General features: G+C 37.2%; 1 protein-coding gene across 1 annotated transcript in view; it reads right to left on the reverse strand.

Annotated features, from left to right (window-relative positions):
• Window positions 1-705: 705 nt before the first annotated feature.
• The window catches only part of GRAMD4 (GRAM domain containing 4), a 76,194-nt gene continuing 56,090 nt past the window's right edge, over window positions 706-20,809 (reverse strand). The window contains exons 7-19 of the mRNA XM_027731933.2: window positions 20,671-20,696; window positions 18,807-18,898; window positions 17,184-17,275; window positions 16,248-16,296; window positions 15,391-15,462; window positions 14,043-14,086; window positions 13,836-13,945; window positions 12,460-12,614; window positions 8,496-8,643; window positions 7,950-8,043; window positions 6,677-6,761; window positions 5,561-5,629; window positions 706-4,586 (exon numbers count right to left, since the gene is read on the reverse strand). Of these exons, the coding sequence (XP_027587734.1) occupies window positions 4,485-4,586; window positions 5,561-5,629; window positions 6,677-6,761; window positions 7,950-8,043; window positions 8,496-8,643; window positions 12,460-12,614; window positions 13,836-13,945; window positions 14,043-14,086; window positions 15,391-15,462; window positions 16,248-16,296; window positions 17,184-17,275; window positions 18,807-18,898; window positions 20,671-20,696 (1,138 nt within the window). The 3' untranslated portion in view covers window positions 706-4,484. The remainder of the gene's footprint in view (window positions 4,587-5,560; window positions 5,630-6,676; window positions 6,762-7,949; window positions 8,044-8,495; window positions 8,644-12,459; window positions 12,615-13,835; window positions 13,946-14,042; window positions 14,087-15,390; window positions 15,463-16,247; window positions 16,297-17,183; window positions 17,276-18,806; window positions 18,899-20,670; window positions 20,697-20,809) is intronic.

Genomic DNA, 20,809 nt, shown 5'->3' on the forward strand with positions numbered 1-20,809 from the left:
TTAGATAACCAGGCAGCTCACTCCTGGTGTTACCTTCCTAACTGCAGACAAAGGCCTGAGAACACAGTGAAAGTCAGTGCTGGGCAGGGAGCATCCCTAGCACACGCCATGGATCAGGGTGACAGATTACACAGAAGCACAGCCATGGGTTCAGCAGTGCAGTGTGGGCTGGTGTGACCGGAGAGCTGAAGGGACTGTGGATGCTGCAGAACAGCCACTTGTGGTTATGGAATGCTTCTGCTGAGCACACCTGAAACCTCTGGAGTGGAAAAGGGCTTATCCTTACCTCCAGTGCCCACCTGTAGCACAGTGTGCAGTTACCTGTTTCGTGGTGGAGCTCTGGCAGATATCAGTCTGTACTCCTCTGAACAGCCTCGTGTCATCCATGCCCTCCTGCAGTGGCAGCATCTTAGAACTCACTGGTCCCCTCCTTTTTTTAAAATTAACCATATAACTACAAAGTGACAGACTTACAGAAAAGATCTAATCAAAAATATACATACACTCTACAATACAATTACAGGATTATTTAAAATAAAACACTTGTTCCTTGTTCCTTCAAAAGCAGTGAGGAACCAAACCCACCTGCTTCCCCCACCAGTGATGGACCTGTGGCTACGAATCTGCCAAAAAGCACTAACTCACCTCATTGCAAGAAATCAGGTGTAGTTTTGAAAGATAAGTAATGAAAGTTTGCAAGAAGCATTAGCACAAAGCATTTTTAGGTTTATTTAAATAAAAATTATAATTTATACAAGACTTTTTAAACAAACAAGATTTTCTTAAAAAATGTACAGGGCAAATAATTTCATTATTTCAATTATCCATACAGTATAAGTCTTTTGTCAAACAAAAGTTACACTGATAATGAATTATTTACAATTTCAAAATATAGACTCAAACCTCAGACATAAAAATTTTAACATCCATTATATTTCAATGATTAGTAGAAATTAAACATCTGCCAAAATGTACAGAGTTCAATAAAAACTAACAATGTTTTTAAACAGGTTTAAGTAGCCAAAAAAAAAGGTACATCCTTTCATCTCTTCATGGTTGGGTAAAATCCCCTTTCTCTTTGTCTGCAGAACAAGGGTAGGGTTTTGCTGCTGGCATCCTGTGTGATGTTGCTACTAATAAATAGTCTGTTTTATTCAATCTTGCCTCACAAAAGCTACAGTGCACAGAAAGGCATGATTTCATATTTCAGCTTGTTCAGCCTTTTGAATTTAAGTGGTCGCTGATAATTAAAGCAGTCAGTTTTCATCTCCCTTTTTTTATTGTCTTTAAAAGGGACTCAAACTAACCAGTGAACTTCTTTAGAAGTTAAATCCAATTACACGTGAATGATCCAGACATCTACAGACATCAACAGAACTGCAAATATAAACAGCAATCAGACAGACAGAATGACAAGAACATCACTTTCTGCTATTTAGAAGCACTTTACATTAAGTGTTCCAACCCAGCCTGTTACTGTAGAACACCAGGCTGTACTGCAAAACTAGACAGGAAGATTGGAATTTAAGGTGAGGACTTCAGTGTAATTGTACAGGTCAAGTACATATTTACTCGCTGCCCGTCCTCTCCTGCCCTCCAAACCTGGGAGGGTGTAGCAGCACGAAAAGCATGAGTAAACACACTAAGGGTACCTTCTGGCATCTTTGAAGTCACATACACCACAGTTATGCAGCAGGAACCCAGAAAATGTAAATTGAAATTTGCAAAATATGTACACAGATGTTTATCAATTATATTACAACTCTATTAAAAAAAAAAGAGAAATCCAGTCTGTTTCCTATACATTAGAGTGAATCAATGTTGCATTGCAGTTTGCACTAGGTTTACTGCTGTAAGAATCACTAACTTTTAAGTTCACACTGTTAAAAGTGTGGACTCTTTCAAACATCAGAAAATAAATTTTAAGAGCATATTGTACACATGAGGCATTTCAGTCTGGGAAAAAGATAATGATATCTTTTCTCTGAAGCCTAGATATGGTTAATTGTCCTGGCACCATCAGTATAGATCCTATAGCTCCTTCAGGAACCAGAATCTAGGACAACCTTGTTTACAAGGGTCAACCAGTGAGGAGGAGGGTGGGAGGAGGAGGAGGTAATAAGTACGAGTCAACTGATTTCCTACTGAAACTGCTGTTGTGATCAGAGTGAAGGTATAAATTACACTTGAAAAATGATACAAAAATAAGAAAAAGAGCATGCTCTCTGTAAAAAATATAGTTTTCTGTTTGTTCAAAAAAAAAAAAAAAGGATAATCTTAAAACACACCCAAGGGATTTTTTTCTTAAGACAAAATGAATGGATCTGATTAAGATTTATATAACATTAAGCCATTTTAATGCCTATTTGTTAGCCAAACTTACTATTCAAGGAAGATTCTAGAAAGGAAAGTCAAATTATAATACACAGAAATTACAAAAAAGAGACTAACTGATTTTAAAGTAGGTTTGAAGAGAAAAATTTAAGATGAAGAATATTTACTTAAACATATAACCTGAATGTGTGAAGTGATGAAAGCATAAACTGTCAAGCCACATCCTCTTTAGATGGTGGCAAAATGGATTTCCCACCTGCTTCACTTACATTTTAAGTTTCCAGGCCCTGAGTTACAGCATACCTAAGGTGGTGTTAGAAACACACCCCTTTTTCAGGTCATGTAAAGACATGTTCAAGTGCTACTCTAAAGGGAGAACTCAAAAATTACATCTTAGCCATTACAGTGGCCTCCCCCCGCCATTCTTGCTGACATTTCCACCCAGGGCACAGAGTTTTACCCTATAAGTGTTTCACTTTACGATACTCAATCAAATCATGATATTCAACAATATTTCTTCATATTAAGTTTATATTCAGTTCTCATATCATACCTCTTCACGGCCAGAGTAAAGAAAGGTTTGTACATGTTGACTGCCACCTTCTTCATTACTGCTGCATTTGTTGACACACTTTAATTTAAAACTGTGCTAAGACTTAAACACCCTTTGGTGTTTGTTACCTCTCTCCCCCCTTCATTTTACCTCTTTCCCTACAAATAAAAAAAATTCTTGTTTAAAAAAAAAAACAGAGAAAAAAAATCCATGAAATTAAGTCCCATTTTTACACAAGAATTTGCATCTCCATTGTCATTTTTTTTACAGCCATTCATATAATGTCTGGAGAATCCATACTGCTCAATTGAAAAGACATAGCAAAGGAAAAGACACACTGGAAGGCCTGGCATAACTCCTACTGTGCTTTCATGAAAATGCAAATAAAATTCTAAACCTCTCAGATGGGTGCCATTATATAGAGTATAAAAGCTTTCTAATATTAAAGACAAAGGTCAATATGTGCTTTGCTGCTAGATAGGCCTGAGAGAGTTCAGAGGAGCACAGCCTTCCTGTTTTACCTGGTAGTTGGGTTTAATTGTTACTAAAATTTAATTCTGCAAGGGGGAAGACAGCAGCATATCAATGCTCCTCAAATTATGCTTTGAGAGGAACTAGTGCTTTCAGTTGCTATATTATAGTGGTTTTTCTCATTAGAAGGTAACCCAAGAGAAAAGCCAAATTTAAAAAAGTCATGTCTCAGTTTAGTTTAATTACTCCCACCTCCCCCAATGCAAAAAGCCTGCAAGTCTTTAATGCATTAACGTACAAACGCCTTGTACATACAACATGTACAACAGCTGAGCCCTTCTATGACAAGTATCTACAGAAATACAAATATATGATGCCTAACATTTTAGGAACAACATTTTCGTGCCCTCTTTTATAAAAAGTATCTGCCTGCCTTCCTTCCTCTTACTTTAGTTTATTAGGAAAGGAAGATGTAGTTACAAACTTTCTACTCCAATTCACTGTACAAGTAATTGAAACACCTGTATGCAGGAAAAATTGAACCTAACCAAACCAGTAAAATATCCTTCTGTGACACAAAAATTAGCAAGGAGGAGTTATTTTAAGTGCAGTTGTAAATAAGAAAATACTGAAATGCCAATACTTCCTTGGTGTTGCTATCAGTTTTAATAAAGAACCCAATTCAAAACTGAGCTGAAGAGAGACTTCAGGCTGCTGCATCCATTTTTCTCACATCACAGGGAAAAACAACTAAGATAAAGGGACAAACTAGTGATATCAGTGGAGTTAAAGGGATCATTCTGTTTCACTTCATTATGTAGTCAGATCTCCAAGTATCTTCCCAGCTTTTAATGTCAGTAAATAAACATTAAAAGTGCTTAATGTGCAAGGCTAATAGTGATGATAGCACTTTCACTGTTTTGTTTCATTTTGGTTTTTTTTTTTTTTTCAAAAACCTTAAAAACAAACATGAAGGCATATATAAAATACACTTGATTTATGTAACAGACAGAATATAAACCACCAGACAAGAAAAATTATTGCAAAATAGATGAGGATGTTCATTTTTTTCCACTACCAAGTTGTAAAATAGGAAAGTTTCCTTTAGTTCTTCTAAGATAAGATACTAGCTCTCATTGCTGGATGTTGCAGATGTTATTTTCACATATTGGCTGAGAATTGTCTCAAAAGCTTCATCTCTGTGTACCATGGCACCAAAAATCAAAGGCTAAACAACAGGAAAAAAACACATCATGTTAGTCTAGAAAGAAAACTGTTTCTCCAGGTATAGTTTTGGTCAGGTCAATAGGAACAGATTAATTGCACTAGAAGTGCATTGATAAAGTCATAAGATTACTTTTCTCTACTAAATCCTTGGTTATATGGCACAGTTTCTAATATTTTCCACTTTTTTATATTCTTCCTAAACTAACCATGGCATAAAATGCATCTGGACTGAATATGAGGAATGAAGAACATTGTAACCCACTTTCGTCTCCATCCCCTTGGTGCATGATGTTTTCCTGATTGACCTCTGCCTTCATTAAAGTTCTAAAAATCTTTATCAGTGCCTCTTCATTTTCACTCATAGAATATGTATTTAGGTAGATGAACATTTTCAACTTCCTAATTGTGAAGTACTTCTCAATATCAAACAACAAGCCGAAAAACTCGTACAACAGTCATGTGACTTGGTAAAAAGTTATTTGTAAGTGATTAATTTAAAATAGGGTTCAGACAGATGCTAAGAAATGCTTCAGTTGCCCAAAAGGTATTTGAGGCTTACAGAATCTTAAATCTTATGGTACTAAAGACTGAAACAGGAAACCTTTATCTGAGAATCAGGCCCTTCCACTCCAAAGCCTCCTCATCCACAGATACTATCAAGCCGTAACCTTTTTGTTTCAGACTGTGCAGCAGAGCAGCCCCCATGCTCCTCAAGAAGGATGCTGGGGAAAATCTTTCTGAAGTGTTATAGTAAGATAGTCCAGATGCAGTAGAACAAGCTGAATGTCTAATTCATTAAAGTTCTGAAGACAAACATACTGAATAATAGACAAGTGAATTTAAAACAAACAAACAGAAAAAGCCAAACGCTGCTATAAGTGGACAAAACCCCCTTTATGCTGGTGCTAGCCAGAGAAGGAAGAAAAGAAGGGTATGAAGTCAAACACAGCAATACTGACACAGCCAGCTACTTACTTTTTGTGTAGATGGTGTTGATACAGCAATACCCATCCCTGATCCTGGGAGAACAGAGAGCACTTTATACTAAAAAGAAAAAAATCACAAAACATACCTTACTTACTGAACAATTGCAAAAGATGCTGTGGAGGTTACATAGCTCATCACTGATATATGTCTTCCCAATATTCACACAGAGGAAGAGATCCCCAAATCAGACCTTTGTTTCCCACCTCCAAATAAAAGCAGGCACAGCACATGTTTATGCTTGGCTGCACAATCCCTGTCTCACCTGAGACAGAAAACTGAACAGACGCAAAAGGACTTTTATGGCCATACAGACCAACCAACAAACGAGCCAGCATTACCTCAACTATGATGTCTGAAATCCATTAATATGGATTATTAATTCCAATAGGAATGTTCAATTTGAGTGTAAGTTGTCTGCTTTATAGACATGTGATATAAATAGAAGGAATTAATTTGGAAATCTGGAGGTACTTAACACAGTAGCAGACACCAGGCTGTGTTTCTTTGCTCAACACTATTTAATCTGTGGCACTCACGGCCACAAGATGTAGCAGAAAGCAGGTGTGTTTAAGATGAAGACAAGTGAGGAAGGATGACATTGTACTTGCCGTGCTTCCAACTATCCATTTTGTGCCTGTGTTACTGACGGGTCCCAACTAGATAAACCAGTCTGGCTATTCTAATGATCTGCCTTTCTTCACTGACAACAATCCTTCCTTCCTCTGAGGCACCTACTTTTAAGATGGTGCATCTACCGATATCCACACCCAAAATAAAGTTAGTATTACACTATTCCTGCTAATAATAAACCTTATTAAAGCATATGCAGCAGCTCTAGTCAACACTGGAGTTAATAAACAACACAACTTTAATCTTTAATGCAGGAGTGTAAGGGTTTAGTAAACTACTTTGTCTTCATGCTCATAGTGAGTTTGCTTGTGGCGAGTCTGAATGGCTAAACAAGCAGTTCCAGGAAGAATTACATTTTACTTATAAAAATTATCAATGGCATGCTTTTTCAAAATAATAAGGAAAAATGCAAAACATGACTAGCTGAACAGAAAACCATTTTTCTCCCCTATTTGCAACACCAACCAGACATACCTTCTGGATATCTGTTATATCCGTTAGCTTTATAACCTTATTTTTTTTAGATGAGCCAGATTTTGAGCTTTCAAAACACAAGTAACTGAAAAAGAGAAAAGAAAATGTTCATTAAGTTACAGTATTCTAAAACGAATTTCTCAAATATTCCTCTTGTCTCTTCTGAAGTTTGAAATCTCACAGGTTAAAATCAGCTTCAAAACCGAAGAAAGGGGCACACAATTTGCAGTTCAGTTATGGTTTGTAATTTAGAGAAAACATTTATAAATTCTAGCAACTGACTGATCTGTCTGAAAGCCCAGAACATATGGTATGCATACACACACCCAAAAATTCTTGTATTTATATTATTGCATTTAATGGTTAAACCTGACATGCATTTTAAAGACACAGGAGGGACATATATCCTTAAACAGTTGAAATACCAAATCTCCAAAAGCTTATAAATCTTTTACCACCCTAAAAGAAGATTAATGAAAAACACTGTGTTAGTTTCACGGTATTGTGATGCAGACAAAGCTCAGATTTATAAATGCTGGAGAGTGGTCTCCATCACTAGGTGACATTGCATACAGATGAGCTTTACTTCCTTTCATTACACTCCAAAGGAATTTCAGCGCAAGACCCAAACAGTAATGACCATAGTTATTCAGCCCTGGGAGGCTGGAAGGTAGTATGCATTAAAAAAAAAACCCTAAAAGCAAACAAAAAGAACCTCACTCAAAAAACAGAAACAAAAAATGAAAACAAACCCCAAACCAACCAACCAACCAACCAACTAAAAAAAAAAAAAAACTGGTCACAAAAAAACACCCATAAAAATCAAGTACTGGATTTGAAACCAAGGCTTGATTTTCAGTTTTCTTTTTGTTGCATGTCATTTCAAGGAAGCTATATATTCAGCTTGCTTTAAAATCCAAAAACTAAGACTATCTGCTGTTGATCACAACTTTCAAAGTACACTTAGCTTTTAGGTTTGTTTTCTAGTATATATATTGTTAGCACGTTATCCACATTAAGAGCTCCAGCTAACAACAACTATCTATACAGAGTTACTCTGCATTCCTATGCAGGCCTTCCCAAGGCAAAATCACTTTTGTTAAGCGTTGCCATATACCAGATTCAGCTCTCCCTATGATGCTTTTTTGAGGTTATAAAGCACCTTGAAATGGCATTTTTGTTTCAAAACATTGTTAAAGGATCACTTTTAGATTCAAATTCTTTAATGTCTTGCATTTCCCTCCTAAAAAATGTGTGGAGTGCAATGACTCACTTTTCTGTGACATAAAGAATTCCATGTCTGATGTAGTCTGTAGGCATCTTCTTATCTCTGTTAATCAAGCAACAGCGCCAGCCATTTTCAGACGCTGAAAAAATCATAACAAGAATTCTTAGTTTAAGAAAAAGAAAGATAGACAGGCACTACCCCCAACAGTTTCCTTATAAAACAGAAAACAATGAATATTAAACTTTAGATACCTAAAACTAAAAGTGCTTAGAAAGAAAAGCCTAAATAAGGTGTTTTAGACATCACAACATCTGTTTTAACACTGGTTTTAAAAACCCAAAACAAAAACCACCCACACAATTATTCCCTTTAACTTGACTATTGGATTTGCATAACCACAAAAGGCACATCAGGCTGTGCACTTTTTTAAAGAGCAAGGATGTGGAATGAAAGCAGCTGTCTCCATTCATCCTAATTTAAAGCAAGACCTTTTAATCAAAAGCTTACACCTATGCAAGGCACAGAAAGGGAATTCAACTTTAAACTATCCTTGGCTTTTTACAAAATATTGGCCTTCCTGTGGCATCATACCTGTCAAAGGACGTTCATTCTCTGACAGGTTAAAAACTTCATGGAAATTCCCCTTCTTGGTGGTATGCAAACGACTTGTGTCTTCATCTTTGCTTATTCCGGTTGGGGCGCTTGAGCCCACGTAGATTCTGGATCCTGTTGTTTGAATCTGCAGAAAAAGAACCACGATTCCAAAATCTGAGCATCAATATTTAAGCTACACTCTTAAAAATAATTTGGCTAACTATTCTTTAAAAAAAAAAAATCTACAGTGCAACAATTTTCATTAATTACTTCAATAAAGTTAACTTTGGACTACTGCACTATACTGTTGCTATAACACCAATCTCTAATACAGCACCTGAACATAACCTTTCAAAGTGCTGCCCTTTGATGGACACCCTTTGCAGGGGTGAAGTATGTGGTGCTAAACACACCTACCTTAAAATACCATTTTTCTACAGTAAAGGCTATATCTGATTAGATACAGCTAAGTCACTGCACACAGCTCCAACGATTGTAGCTAGCAGGACTACTACTGGCTTGTCTTCAAGAGTTAGACAAAATATTACTGCACAAAAGAAGTTTAGAAAGAAAAAAGAGCAAAGAAAAAGCCACACAAAACTGCATAAGCTCATTATAAATACAAATGCTGAAATTGAAAGGAAGTTTTCCACGCTATGATCCATACCTTTTCATGCCCTGACAGCTGGCAGGAAAAGAAACAAACAACACAAATGTGACAGTGACAAAAGAAAAAAAGTAAAATCTATTTAACAGTATAATACATAGAATAAAACATGAACTGAGTGACACTGCAAGATCTTGCTCACAAACCAAGAGACTACGCACAATGAATGCAATTAAAAAAAGAGTTATCCGTGGTTAGAGCACACCAGTTAAATTTATTCAAGGTTGCATTACAGCCATTGATCTTTCCCTTGCTTTGAAGTTACACTGAATTTTGAGTGTTGACGTATGAAATAAAATCTGAATGGCTGTCAGCATCCTTGTGGGGAAAACAGGCAGCATTGAGTTCCCAAAACCAAAGTACTTGAGTAAAATCTACTTTTAAATAGAGCTCCTGAAGCACTGGAGACTGCGCTAGCAACAAGCCTTGCTTCTGGAAGGACAGCAGGCAGTTTCTTTTGGAAAACTTGCCTGCATTTGCCTTCTCATCTTGGTGGGGCACCACATGTTTCCAAAAGCTAGCTTTTGTCATTGATGCATTAGCAGCTCTGTTCTTAGCCCTAACATACACATGCAATTAAACAACTGGAAAACTGGCAACATGGAAGCTCAGGACTAAGCTCTGTGAAGGCCCAATGCTGTTGAAGGCCAACCAGCCTCCAGCTGCTTTTTTTTTTTTTGCACTAAGTTGGCAGCACTTGACACTTTGCAGGATTTAGAGCTAACAAAAGAAATCCGAAGCAAATGAAAAAATGTGTACTGCAATTGTTAACTAGAAACCAGACTGACAAAACAAGCACAGCAGAGGGTTTTTGTCATCCACCTTTTAGGGTACAATGATGCCTTGGGAAAAAAATAAAGTTGACATGGAAAGCAAATGGCTGATGGTAACTGCAATACTGCCTCAGGTACTGCTCTTCTGCGGTGCTCTTAGCAGTGATCAAGTCCCTGGAACCAAGGAAAATAACAGCTTCTCCAACAATCTGTGTATAAGTACAGATGAGAAGAACTTTTTGAAATCCTTCTTAGACAAGTTATTTGGCTGCACATGCACATAGCCAGGTGAAGCTCCATGGCCCAAAACAAAAAAAGATCAGGGCAAGAGGTCTAATGTTTTTTGCGCTGGAATAAGGGCTATTCCTGCTCTTTGCTACACTGCTTCATACCTACCTGTTATACAAAGAGATTAAAAAAAGGAGTTTAAACTTCAGCACCACATCCCATCTGGGGGCTGAAAATGTGAGAAAGTTCTGCCCTTACTTCCAGTCCTGCCTAACACATGCAAATGTTTCCTCTAACCACTCAGGCTTGAGACAACCTATGGTCAATTACTAAGCGAAAAGCATTGCATCCAACTTTGATAAGCCTTAAATCTAACTGGAAGTGATCGGATTTGTAATGCTGAAGAGTCCCGATTGTCTAAAAATGTCACCAACAACCCAGAGGTAGGAATACCTGGAGGTATTCCATTTCACTTGATCTGTCATCAGCTTTTGACATACAGCTTTTACTGATCAGATATTGTTGTCAGGACTGTTCTCTAAGGACACAGGGTCAGAGTAGTGGTACAGGCAATGAATAATGCATTGTGTTTAAGTTTACGGTGTCTCGTATGCTGTTTAACGATAAGAAGCAAAGCCAATGCACACATGCTGGCACTACATGCGTTTGGGCTCTGTCTGTTCTATGAAAAAAATGAAAAGCCCATCTGATTTTTATCTTTTTGTACAAAAATTTATTTTTCATACTATGAGGTTTGCAGAAATCTCTCAAGAGGTGTAAAATTACTGAGATCAAGTTAATGTTTTCAAAGATATTTGGATGCACATATTATACTCCTGCACATACTTTCCAGGCAGAGAAGCCAAGGCCACCAAGCCAGACATGACAGTACAAAATCCCTGGTCTACTTGTCAAAACTTAAGCCATGAAGAAAACCCAGAAGGAATAATTACTCTCTAAGCTTATGGATTCAAGCTTAGCAATTCAGAACCTTTCCCCCTCTAAGGCAGATTAGAGAGACCCAGCAAGAAGCTGTCACAACCACCACAGTATGTGAAAAACAACCTGTAAGCTCAAGAAGCACAGAAACTTTTAAGGTCATCTTCTGCAAGCAGGAGAAATACAGGCCATGGATGGCTTCATCTAAGTGTTCATTTACTTTTCTCATCCCTTGGAAACAGGAGCAAAAGATTCACTCTGTGTCTTCTCATCCCTTGGAAAATAGGAGCAAAAGATTCACTCTCTGTCACAGACTGTCCTTCTCTTCCACTTCCTTCTGAAATACTCAGTTATTTTACCACCAAGTGCTCCATCACTCCCAGAACCCAAGACTTCTTCATCACAACTTAACAACTGAGGGTTCATGTGCTTATCCCTTTTGCTCTCCAGTTGTGTACCCAGCCTGAATTATTGCTCAGTGCTGCACATTTCAGACAATACTGATACTCCATGAATGCAATCAGATATTGTGCTAAGAGGCATTAAGCAAATGCTAAAGTGGGAATTAGACTGAAGATTTATTACAACTACTTTTAATTTTTAAACTAATAAACACTGACAAATTCAGGGACAAGGAAATGCATGACTAGCTTTTCAGTTATCATGTCAGGCTCCAAAACAATTTACCAAGATGCACAAAATACAACACTTGAGATTTAACTATGGCATTTTAACAAAAAGAAAATGTACTGTTGGAGTACCAACATGGTGAGAAGTCCTTTATCACCACTATGCTAAAAGGTCACCTAATAAAAATAACTGTAAGACATAACACCTAAATCTGTAAACTACTTTACTACCTCTGCTAATGCTTATCCCATTAGTAAGGCACATATTATAATCAAGCCTTTATTTATTTTTTTTAACTAACTGTTCTTCAGTTTACCTAAGCATCTAAATTTCCACTGAAAAGGAATGTCTAAGTATAGAGGTGGATGCATAAACACTAGATTTTGATAATGAAATCACACAGAATGTATGTTAGAGAAATTGATATGAATACAGAAGATGTTATAGTTCTGTGTTTAGCTTCATATGATTCACAGTATATATATATATACACAGATATATATATGCACAAACATTTTTGATAATTGATTCTTTTTATACAACAGAACTCATAGAAAAACTGTGAATCTTGAAAATAATAAAAAAATAGAACTAACGTTGATTGTTAGGATTTAATTAAGCTTATCTTTAATGTGCTCTAGTCACTGGAGAAAAGGGAAAGGGAGAAAGGGATCTGATTTTCAGATGTTGGGAACAGAGGGACAAAAAGATTTATTACCCTTACCCGTCTCGACACTGTAGCATTAGATCTTTCTTTGAGCTGAGGATCTGTCAGAAGACTTATCCAGATGATATATGGAGTATCATACTTAGCTCTTAGTCTGGGGCATCGTTTGAAGATAAAATCAACAAGGAAAAACTTTGTTCCAACATAGAGTCCTGAAAAAAATTCACTTCAGTATGCATGTTGGAAGGGCATTAAGAACATCACTGTTTTAATAATGTTTTAACAAGTTAATGAATGAAACCAAATTCTGCATCTTCAATCATAGTGTTAAACCATTCCCTTGGTTTTATATTTTGATTCTTCTTCTAATGATAGAAAATTATTTTTCTTTTCCTCCCTGCCCAGATTACTTCCTCGCCATCCTCAGTTCTTTTAAAGCACTTATATAGCTGCTATTATGCAGAATAACATTAAAATAATCCAAACATATGTTCTAGAACCAGTCTGAAAACACGATATATTTCCAAAACAGAAAACAGACCAAAGCATTCAACTCTGCAGCTCCTGCAAGAATTTAAATGGCAACAGAGGGCTCTCACGTACTACATAAAAGTCTATCTTCCAGTCCCTCCTCTTATCTTATCCAAGTTATTTCCTTGCATTCTGCCAGATTAAAAAGGGCTTAAAATACTCTCTCAAAACTTTACTGAGTGCAATTCAGATCTCCCGAGAGTCAGAGTAAAAAAATAATTCCTCACACATCTAATTCAACTGCCACATTAAGCAAACCTACATTTATGGTCAAGCTAACACAATTTGAAGTTCAGTGTCACTAAAAGTAATACTCATTTTATTATATCATTACTTAAATGAATAAAAAAAAAAGAGAGGGGTTCTTGGTTCACAGTACAGGGTTTCATACCTTAGAAAAATGATGGTCTAATGCTGTAGTGAGAACCCTCCTTTCCCAACTCCCAGTTGAGACTAATTACCTGCCACTTCACCCACAGTTCGTTTTGTCCAGCCTATCCGCCAAGTTTTACAAGTATTCCCATTAACTTTTCCATTCCAACTTACCCTGTCATCTTCATGCCTTCTGTGCCTTGCCACATATTTACAAAGATATATGAGCAAAATATAGGACTTTCCAGAAGCCTTATATCTGACAGTCTGAAGAGCTCTGCTAACAGCTCATCATAAACTTCTCCTCAAGAAGCAAAAGCATTAACCAGTCCTTTTCTATTATATACAGAGATGGTTTTTGAAACTCTCATGACAAATGATGCCAAGTACAACAAAGATACTTTAAAACACTGCGTTATTTATTAATGAAGGTTTTCTTTCTTAAACTCTAAAATTCTCCATCTAAAGATCATGTAAATTTTAACGCGTTAAATCTAGACTGTAACAGGTCAATTATTTATTGTGTTTACCCAGTCCAAGGCCAAGAATCCTGTACGGCAAAAAGCAGGATGCAATAAAAGCTGCCCACAGAGCAACATAGAGCTTCTGTGTTATTTCTGGCTGGACCCACATAAACAAGCTGCACAAAAAAAAGAAACAAAATTTTATTACCAGTGTTCCAAATACTGGTCCAGTCTTGTTTTAAAGGGAAAAAATACTCATGTCAGATAACTTACTTCTTAAATTTTTCCAGTATGTCTGCCATCTTGCCAAAAAGGTTCTGCATAAGAAGCAAGAGAATTAAAACTAAGTCCTGCATTGTTTTGGGTGGTTTTGTCCACATAATGGAAACCAACAGTTATCTTACTCTGTTGGTAAGCAATTTCCAGAAGTGGGGTTTTTTTAACTAATTTTTAGCCATTATATACTTCACAATTGAGGAAATACAAAACAGAATAGCAATAGGCAATGACTTCTATCTAATTTAACATCTTGTTCTGGACCTTGTGATTGATAGTTAGAAGTGAAGAAACTATTTGATCCCACTGTCACAACGGAAACATATCTACATTACTGCAAATACAGCTGTCAATCTAAGAGTTCAGAGCTTCTGCTATTAGGTAACAAAATGGGAAATTTCTTCACACATTTTGAGCACTGAAATTTGGAAAAGTGGTTACTGAGTTCATCAAAAGGACTATTTGCTTCCTAGAAGCCAGCCTCTATCAGGTTTTTATAATAAGCCCATGGAGTTACTTGATTCCATATAATTCCAACAACTATTGATGCAAACTGACCACTGCTTAGGACTAAGAGCCACCTTCTCTGACCGATCCTTGCTGTCAGAGCACTTGAAAATTTCCCCCTCCCAATAAATTTCCATAAACATATGCACTGCCACCAGCAGAAGGCAGGAGCTGAGCATACGCAGCTGGCAAGGGAAAGGTAAACCCTGTTCAACAGCAGCACATCATTTGACATGGCACAAGGCTGCAGTTTACTGGGTGGTGCAGTCACTCAGCTGCTACCTCATCAAACTGATGAAGCCAGGAGAAAACCTTCCTTCAGCCTCTCCCACACAAGCAGATTTCAGGGCTTGAAGGGGGTGGAGTTTTTAAAAACATGCTATTTTAGAGATGCAGTGCAAACTGTTGAATTAACACCTAAACAGACAGTAGCCTTCAGCTAAATCTTGAAGGAATAGAGCCTCCTACATCAGTTTTGTGACTAGCAGATTTGAGATAAGGACCCACCCTCCAGTACATTGGTAAATTCACCATCCAATCGACCTTATCAGAAGCTTATATGAATATATAAGGAAGAAAACTGTGAAAGCTCCAGAGCTCACTCAGAGATGTGACCAGAGAACCTCAACCAGTTCTCTGAAGCATCATGCCACTTCAGAAGCTCCAGGAATCTTAACAAGATCTCCATTGCTCATAGGTAAAAAAGATCCCTATGCAAGAAAAGTATTTCTGAGTGTTTGTTTTCACATGCTGCATAACAACATCCTTTGACCACTTGGACTATGAACCTCCTTGTTTCTAAGGGAGCAGCCAGAGAGGTTGGAGAGCAGCACAGTACCTGCGCCTTCTGAGCCACGTCTAGAACAAGCTGAAACTTTTCAGACACAGTCAGGTCCTCTTTTGCATGTTCCTTAGGCAAGAAAGAGACAATCCATTAATTTTCGGCTCAGATGAAAGGTATTTTACAAAACTTCTCAAAACAAGGTGATCCCTCAACATTCTTGGCAACAGTCCTCTCCCTTTAAATAGTCTCTAAATTTACCAACATCCTCTCTTGTTTCAGATCTACTTTCCATGTCTTTCATTGCTAGTTATCTTTAGACCTTATTGCTCTCTACAGTTACCTGAAAGGAGGTGGTAGCAACATGGGGGTCAGTCTCATCTCCCAGGTAACAAGTGACAGGTCAAGAGGAAACGGCCTTAACTTGTGCCAGGGGAGGTTTAGACTGGATATTCGGAGAAATTTGTTCACGAAAAGGGTTGTCCAGCCTTGAAATAGGCTGCTCAGGGAAGTGGAGCCACCACCCTAAAGGCATTTTATGTGTCACTTAGGGACATGGACCAGAACTCATTGATGGACCTTGCAATGTTAGGTTAACAGTTGGACTTGATGATCTTAAAGAAAACAGAATGCAAGGCTTCTTGAAGATCCCACAGGACCTAACTTGTCCCAAACTGATATCTTAAGTTTCATTTCATAAACGTATTTCAGGTTTTGAGTATTTTAAGGTGAAGCACCTGATTCTAAGAGTGCTGTTAGTAAAGATTTCTAAATTACAAAAAGAAAAAAAAAAAAGTAATGTCTTTACTTGCGCCTCACTCTTCCTTTCACAAATAACCCACACAAATGCAGAGGAAGGTTTAAAGGTGCAATTTTTTTCATAGGGGTACAGGCCAAGCTGATCAAAGACCTACCATGGGTTCAGAAACTTCAGGCACAATGCTCCACTGTATTCTCCAACCCCTAGAAATTATGGAAACAGTTAAAGAGAGCAAGAACTTCTCCACCTGCCAACATGAATTATTTGTAAAGGGTTAAAAAGTAGTTTTCTGCAACAAGGACTTATAGCCTAAAAGTTAATATATAATCCCCAAATTAAGAAAGAACCCACAACATGACAAAAGCACAAGTGGCCAACAACAGCCAGCCTTAAAAATATTAGCTAAGTAGATACTACACAGAAATACTGCTTGTGGGTTTTACAACAAAAGTTAATGGTGGACACAGAATAAACAATTAGAAATATTTTTTCTTTTTTTTTATGTGAACAAAATTACATCAACTTATTCAGGAGCCTTGTTCCTACCAGCAATTCTCAGGGAAATGGTAAGTATCAATTAAGAAGTCAGAAACTTATTTTAACATATTCACGTTAAGGTACTCTGCACCATTTTAAGGGGGAAAAATGAATTTACAAATGGAAGACACTTTGGATAAAGCATGCCAAGAGTTACAGAAAAAGGCAAAACTGCAATTTTAGGTGAAAATTCTCTCCAGGGAAAAGCAGCTGACTTCAATATTTAAGGTGATGTTCCCCAAGTACTCTAAATGCTGCAGAATTTTGGTTTAGAATTTTAGTATGCTGAGGGCACACTAAAATTTTTTTGTTTGAGAGCATGCAACATTATTTATGATGAAGCAAGTCACAGGATACAAAGATAATTCCCTATAATAGTAAAAGATTTTAGAAACTGAGCAATGACACTAAGGATATTAGAGTTTGAATTTCTCTTTGTTAGACATAAACCACAACATTAGAAAAGGTAACAGTTTACAACTCAATACAAGAACAATAAGACATCTTTCAAGCAAAGCATTACAAAAGAATAAGCTAGTATTTAAGTAAATACCTGGCTATGAGGTAATTTAGGGATAACCTCAAAATCGCTAAAAATAAGAACATAGGAATGGCCCAGCCATGCCATACAGCATTCATGTAAATCTGCAGATTAAGAAGAAAAAACAAACAAAGACAGATGTGGATTACAAACTGGGGTACACTGAGTTGCATGAAATACCGTTTCCCACTATGCTGAAGGGCTCAGAATCATGCAATTAATTTTAAAAAAATTAATAAATTTTAGCCCCCATGACTGACAACAGCCCTGCACTTATCAATGTAAGTTAAAACTGAAAATGAGCCAAATCTCCAGAGATTACACCTAACTAGTTTTCAGCTGCCTGAGAGAGAGTATTGAGTATTTCCAACACTACAATTACATAAAGGGGTAGGAGGAAAAAAAAAGAAGTAAACTTTAAAGTCTGTGAATCTGCTACATGACCATGATATGGTCACTAATGGTATAGAAGAATTATAATGATTAGCCCCATACTGGGCAACAGGATAAACTCTTGCTCTAGTATTTCAAGTAAATAAATTCCAGATATCTACCAAGTCTAAAAAGATTGGAGGAAAACAGGTTTTATTTTACATAACAAGTACAAACACAAAGGTATTCTGTTCCCTTCCCAGCTTCTGAAAATAGAGACTACAGTCTCTCTGTGAGAGATGATACGATTTTTATGGATAACCCCAAAATGAAACGTTGCTCTGGCTCTCAGGTCCAGAGCTTTCTAAAAAAAAAAAAAAAATCAGCTGAAGTTTCTTCTTTTGGCTTTTATCTGAAAAATGGGTTTACCAGGAGAGGCAAGAGGAAAATCAGTAGATTAAGAGAAGGGACAGACACAGGGCACTGGGACAGGGAAGTCTCCTCCTCAATATTCCTTCAGTTGTGCCATGTAAAATAGCATAGGCTCTATAACTTACAGGAAGGGATCATTTAATGAAAAAGTGTGTGACATTTTCACCAGACAGGCTCATTCAGCTACGACTATTAGTAATTCCTTTGATAGAACAATATTTCATATACACTATGACCAAAAGAATTTAGATCATTTAATTAACATTCAGAAGGAAAAGAAATCAAAACTCCACTAAATACTTATGTCTCTTCGAGACATCCAAAACCCCTTAGATAGCATGGGAATGCTTGAATTTAGCTCACAGATCTGATATTTGCACATGAAATGATACTGAAATCAAGGCATTTTGCCTCTCCTCACTATGATCCTAACAAGTGGCAAAGAGCACTGATGAGGAACGATAGCTTCTCATCAAACAACCACTATCAGCATTTCAGCCCTAGGCAACAAGAGACTTTGCAGAGGCTGAAGTTACCATCAAATTACTAGGACTGGGAGACAAAAAACAAGAGAACAATGCCCAGATCGTTTTAAGTTATTTTAATAGTGACAAAGCTATGCTACAAGAAACCCAGGATACACAATTTAAATGGTTTTGAAATATAACTAAAGTGACAACTACTGGTATTTTGTGTTAAATGAAATTACACTATTTGATTTGACTTGAACTGTAGCACAACCCCTACTCAGATATGGCAATTTCAATGAATTTCAGCAAATAATAGATTTTTTAAAGTACTTAGTACTCCCAGAAGAATAGGATAACTTACAATAAAGGCAATAGCAGAAGTGTAGATAGAATACCAGTCTGATAAGGCAGAAAGATTCTTCACAAAATTAGTAACAGGTTTGGCACCTCTCTCTAAAGAGAAGCAGAGAAAAAACAGAACTGTTAGAATTAGCTGGCAGTAGTTAAATCACTTGTAAATGACAAACAACTAAATTAGAAAATTATTAAGAATATTCAAGACATGTAATGACAAAAGGTTTATCCAAAGAAAAATTAAATCCATCAATGTAACTGAGAAATTAGTTAAAGAATGCATTTCCAAAAACTAAAGTATTATCCAAGACAAAGGTTATGTCTAAACTCTTAACACACACTATAGACAAAGAAAAAAAAAAACAACAACATCCTTTACAAGGGTACCCTGGATGCTAAAAGCAGGTTTTGGAGCTCTCAAACCATGACAACAACATCCTTCCCTCCCTTGCTGCTGCTTCAGCTATCTTAAAGCCAGGCTAAATCTGTGTTGGCTATGTTTCTGCAGGACTCTATCCATTAGTAGCACTTTGCTGCTTACTCTTTCCTAGCCAAGCAACACAGCACATCACTGCTTCTGAAGAAGTCTGTCTCCCACCTCTGCAGACCTTTGCTCTTGCTGTCACTGTATGGGAGACTGACCTGTGCTGTGAGAGGCCCACAGACAGATGCACACAGCCAGCAACAGCAAGAGGGGCTCTTTCTCAGCTCCCTAAAACCCACTAGTCCTTTACTCTCTTCCTCTAAGCTCTTTTACCACTTAGACAAACTAGCTAGGGACACAAGGAAACAGAAGAGGGCTGCTGCAAGACGACCTTTGCTTTCTTTATTGGAACACACTAGTTTTGCCCTCCCTGCTGAGCAGAGTGACAACTCCTCTTGCACAAGGAGCCCCAGAAGCCCTCACCGTCATTTGCAGTAGAACTCACACTGGAGGAGGTCATGGACTTAAACACTGCTTCCATCTGCTCTGCTCCAGCACACTAAACAAAACCCATAGTGGAAACTGCTGGTGACAACAAGGTTCTGGAGAGCTCTGAGTGATCATCAGGCACCTCGGACAACAGGGATCTAGATTTTATGGCTCACCTAGTGGAAGTTAATAACCACTCAAAGCTTAATACAGGTTTTTGAAAGGTATTCTGAAGGCAATGCACATACACCACTGAGAACAAGTCACAAGTATTCTCCCAAATAAAACTACAACCAATACCAGTATTAAGGAGAAAAAAAACTGACCTTACATGGAGATTATAGACCCTTATTTCAACTCTACCTTCCTCTCTACAATAATTTACCAATTTGGAACATGTATCAACATATTTTTTTTTCAGGCTAGCAATTCTTTGAAAAACAAAACTTTTGGAGGGTTTAACTGCTTTGCTTAACCTGCCATCTTGCATCCTCCACCTTCCAAAAAAAAATTTATCAGCAATCCAAGAGAAAGACATGCAAGACACACTCAGGGTATGCACTGTCCGAGACCCACTTCTTTGAAAGCAAAAGTTGATAAACCAGCAAGTAAACTACAAGCAGCTAAGACATAAGCAAATGAACACTCTTACTTCTGCCAGTGAACAAATACCCTATTCTCACTCATTGCATGTTTACACATTTTAATTAACATTATATGTTTGGTTCAGAGATAGATACCCTATGTAATTCAATATTAAACAGAATCACAGCTTCTATCCCTACTCCTCTAAGTTACTTTACACTCCAAACACTAATTCAGGATTCCAGAACCTTTTCTGCTTATGAACTAGCAGGAGCATTTCAAAACGCTGTATTTTAAAAAGCAGCAATCCTGCCAATAGGGTTACTAAGAACTACTGTTATTTCTAGACAACAAAACAGTGCTAAGTACTTACTTAATCTTCTCAAATTTTCAGTCAACCTGAAAAAATAACAGATAAAAGCAATGTGTTAAATAGGTAACCAGTGCACAGTTGTGTACATTTGATCCCTGAAATACTCCTTACAGTTATAAATTATATGTGCATAAAGCTT

Source organism: Pipra filicauda, unplaced genomic scaffold (genome assembly GCF_003945595.2).
Source record: "Pipra filicauda isolate LSUMZ 115617 unplaced genomic scaffold, ASM394559v2 scaffold167_size3244652_pilon, whole genome shotgun sequence".
Taxonomy (NCBI): domain Eukaryota; kingdom Metazoa; phylum Chordata; class Aves; order Passeriformes; family Pipridae; genus Pipra; species Pipra filicauda.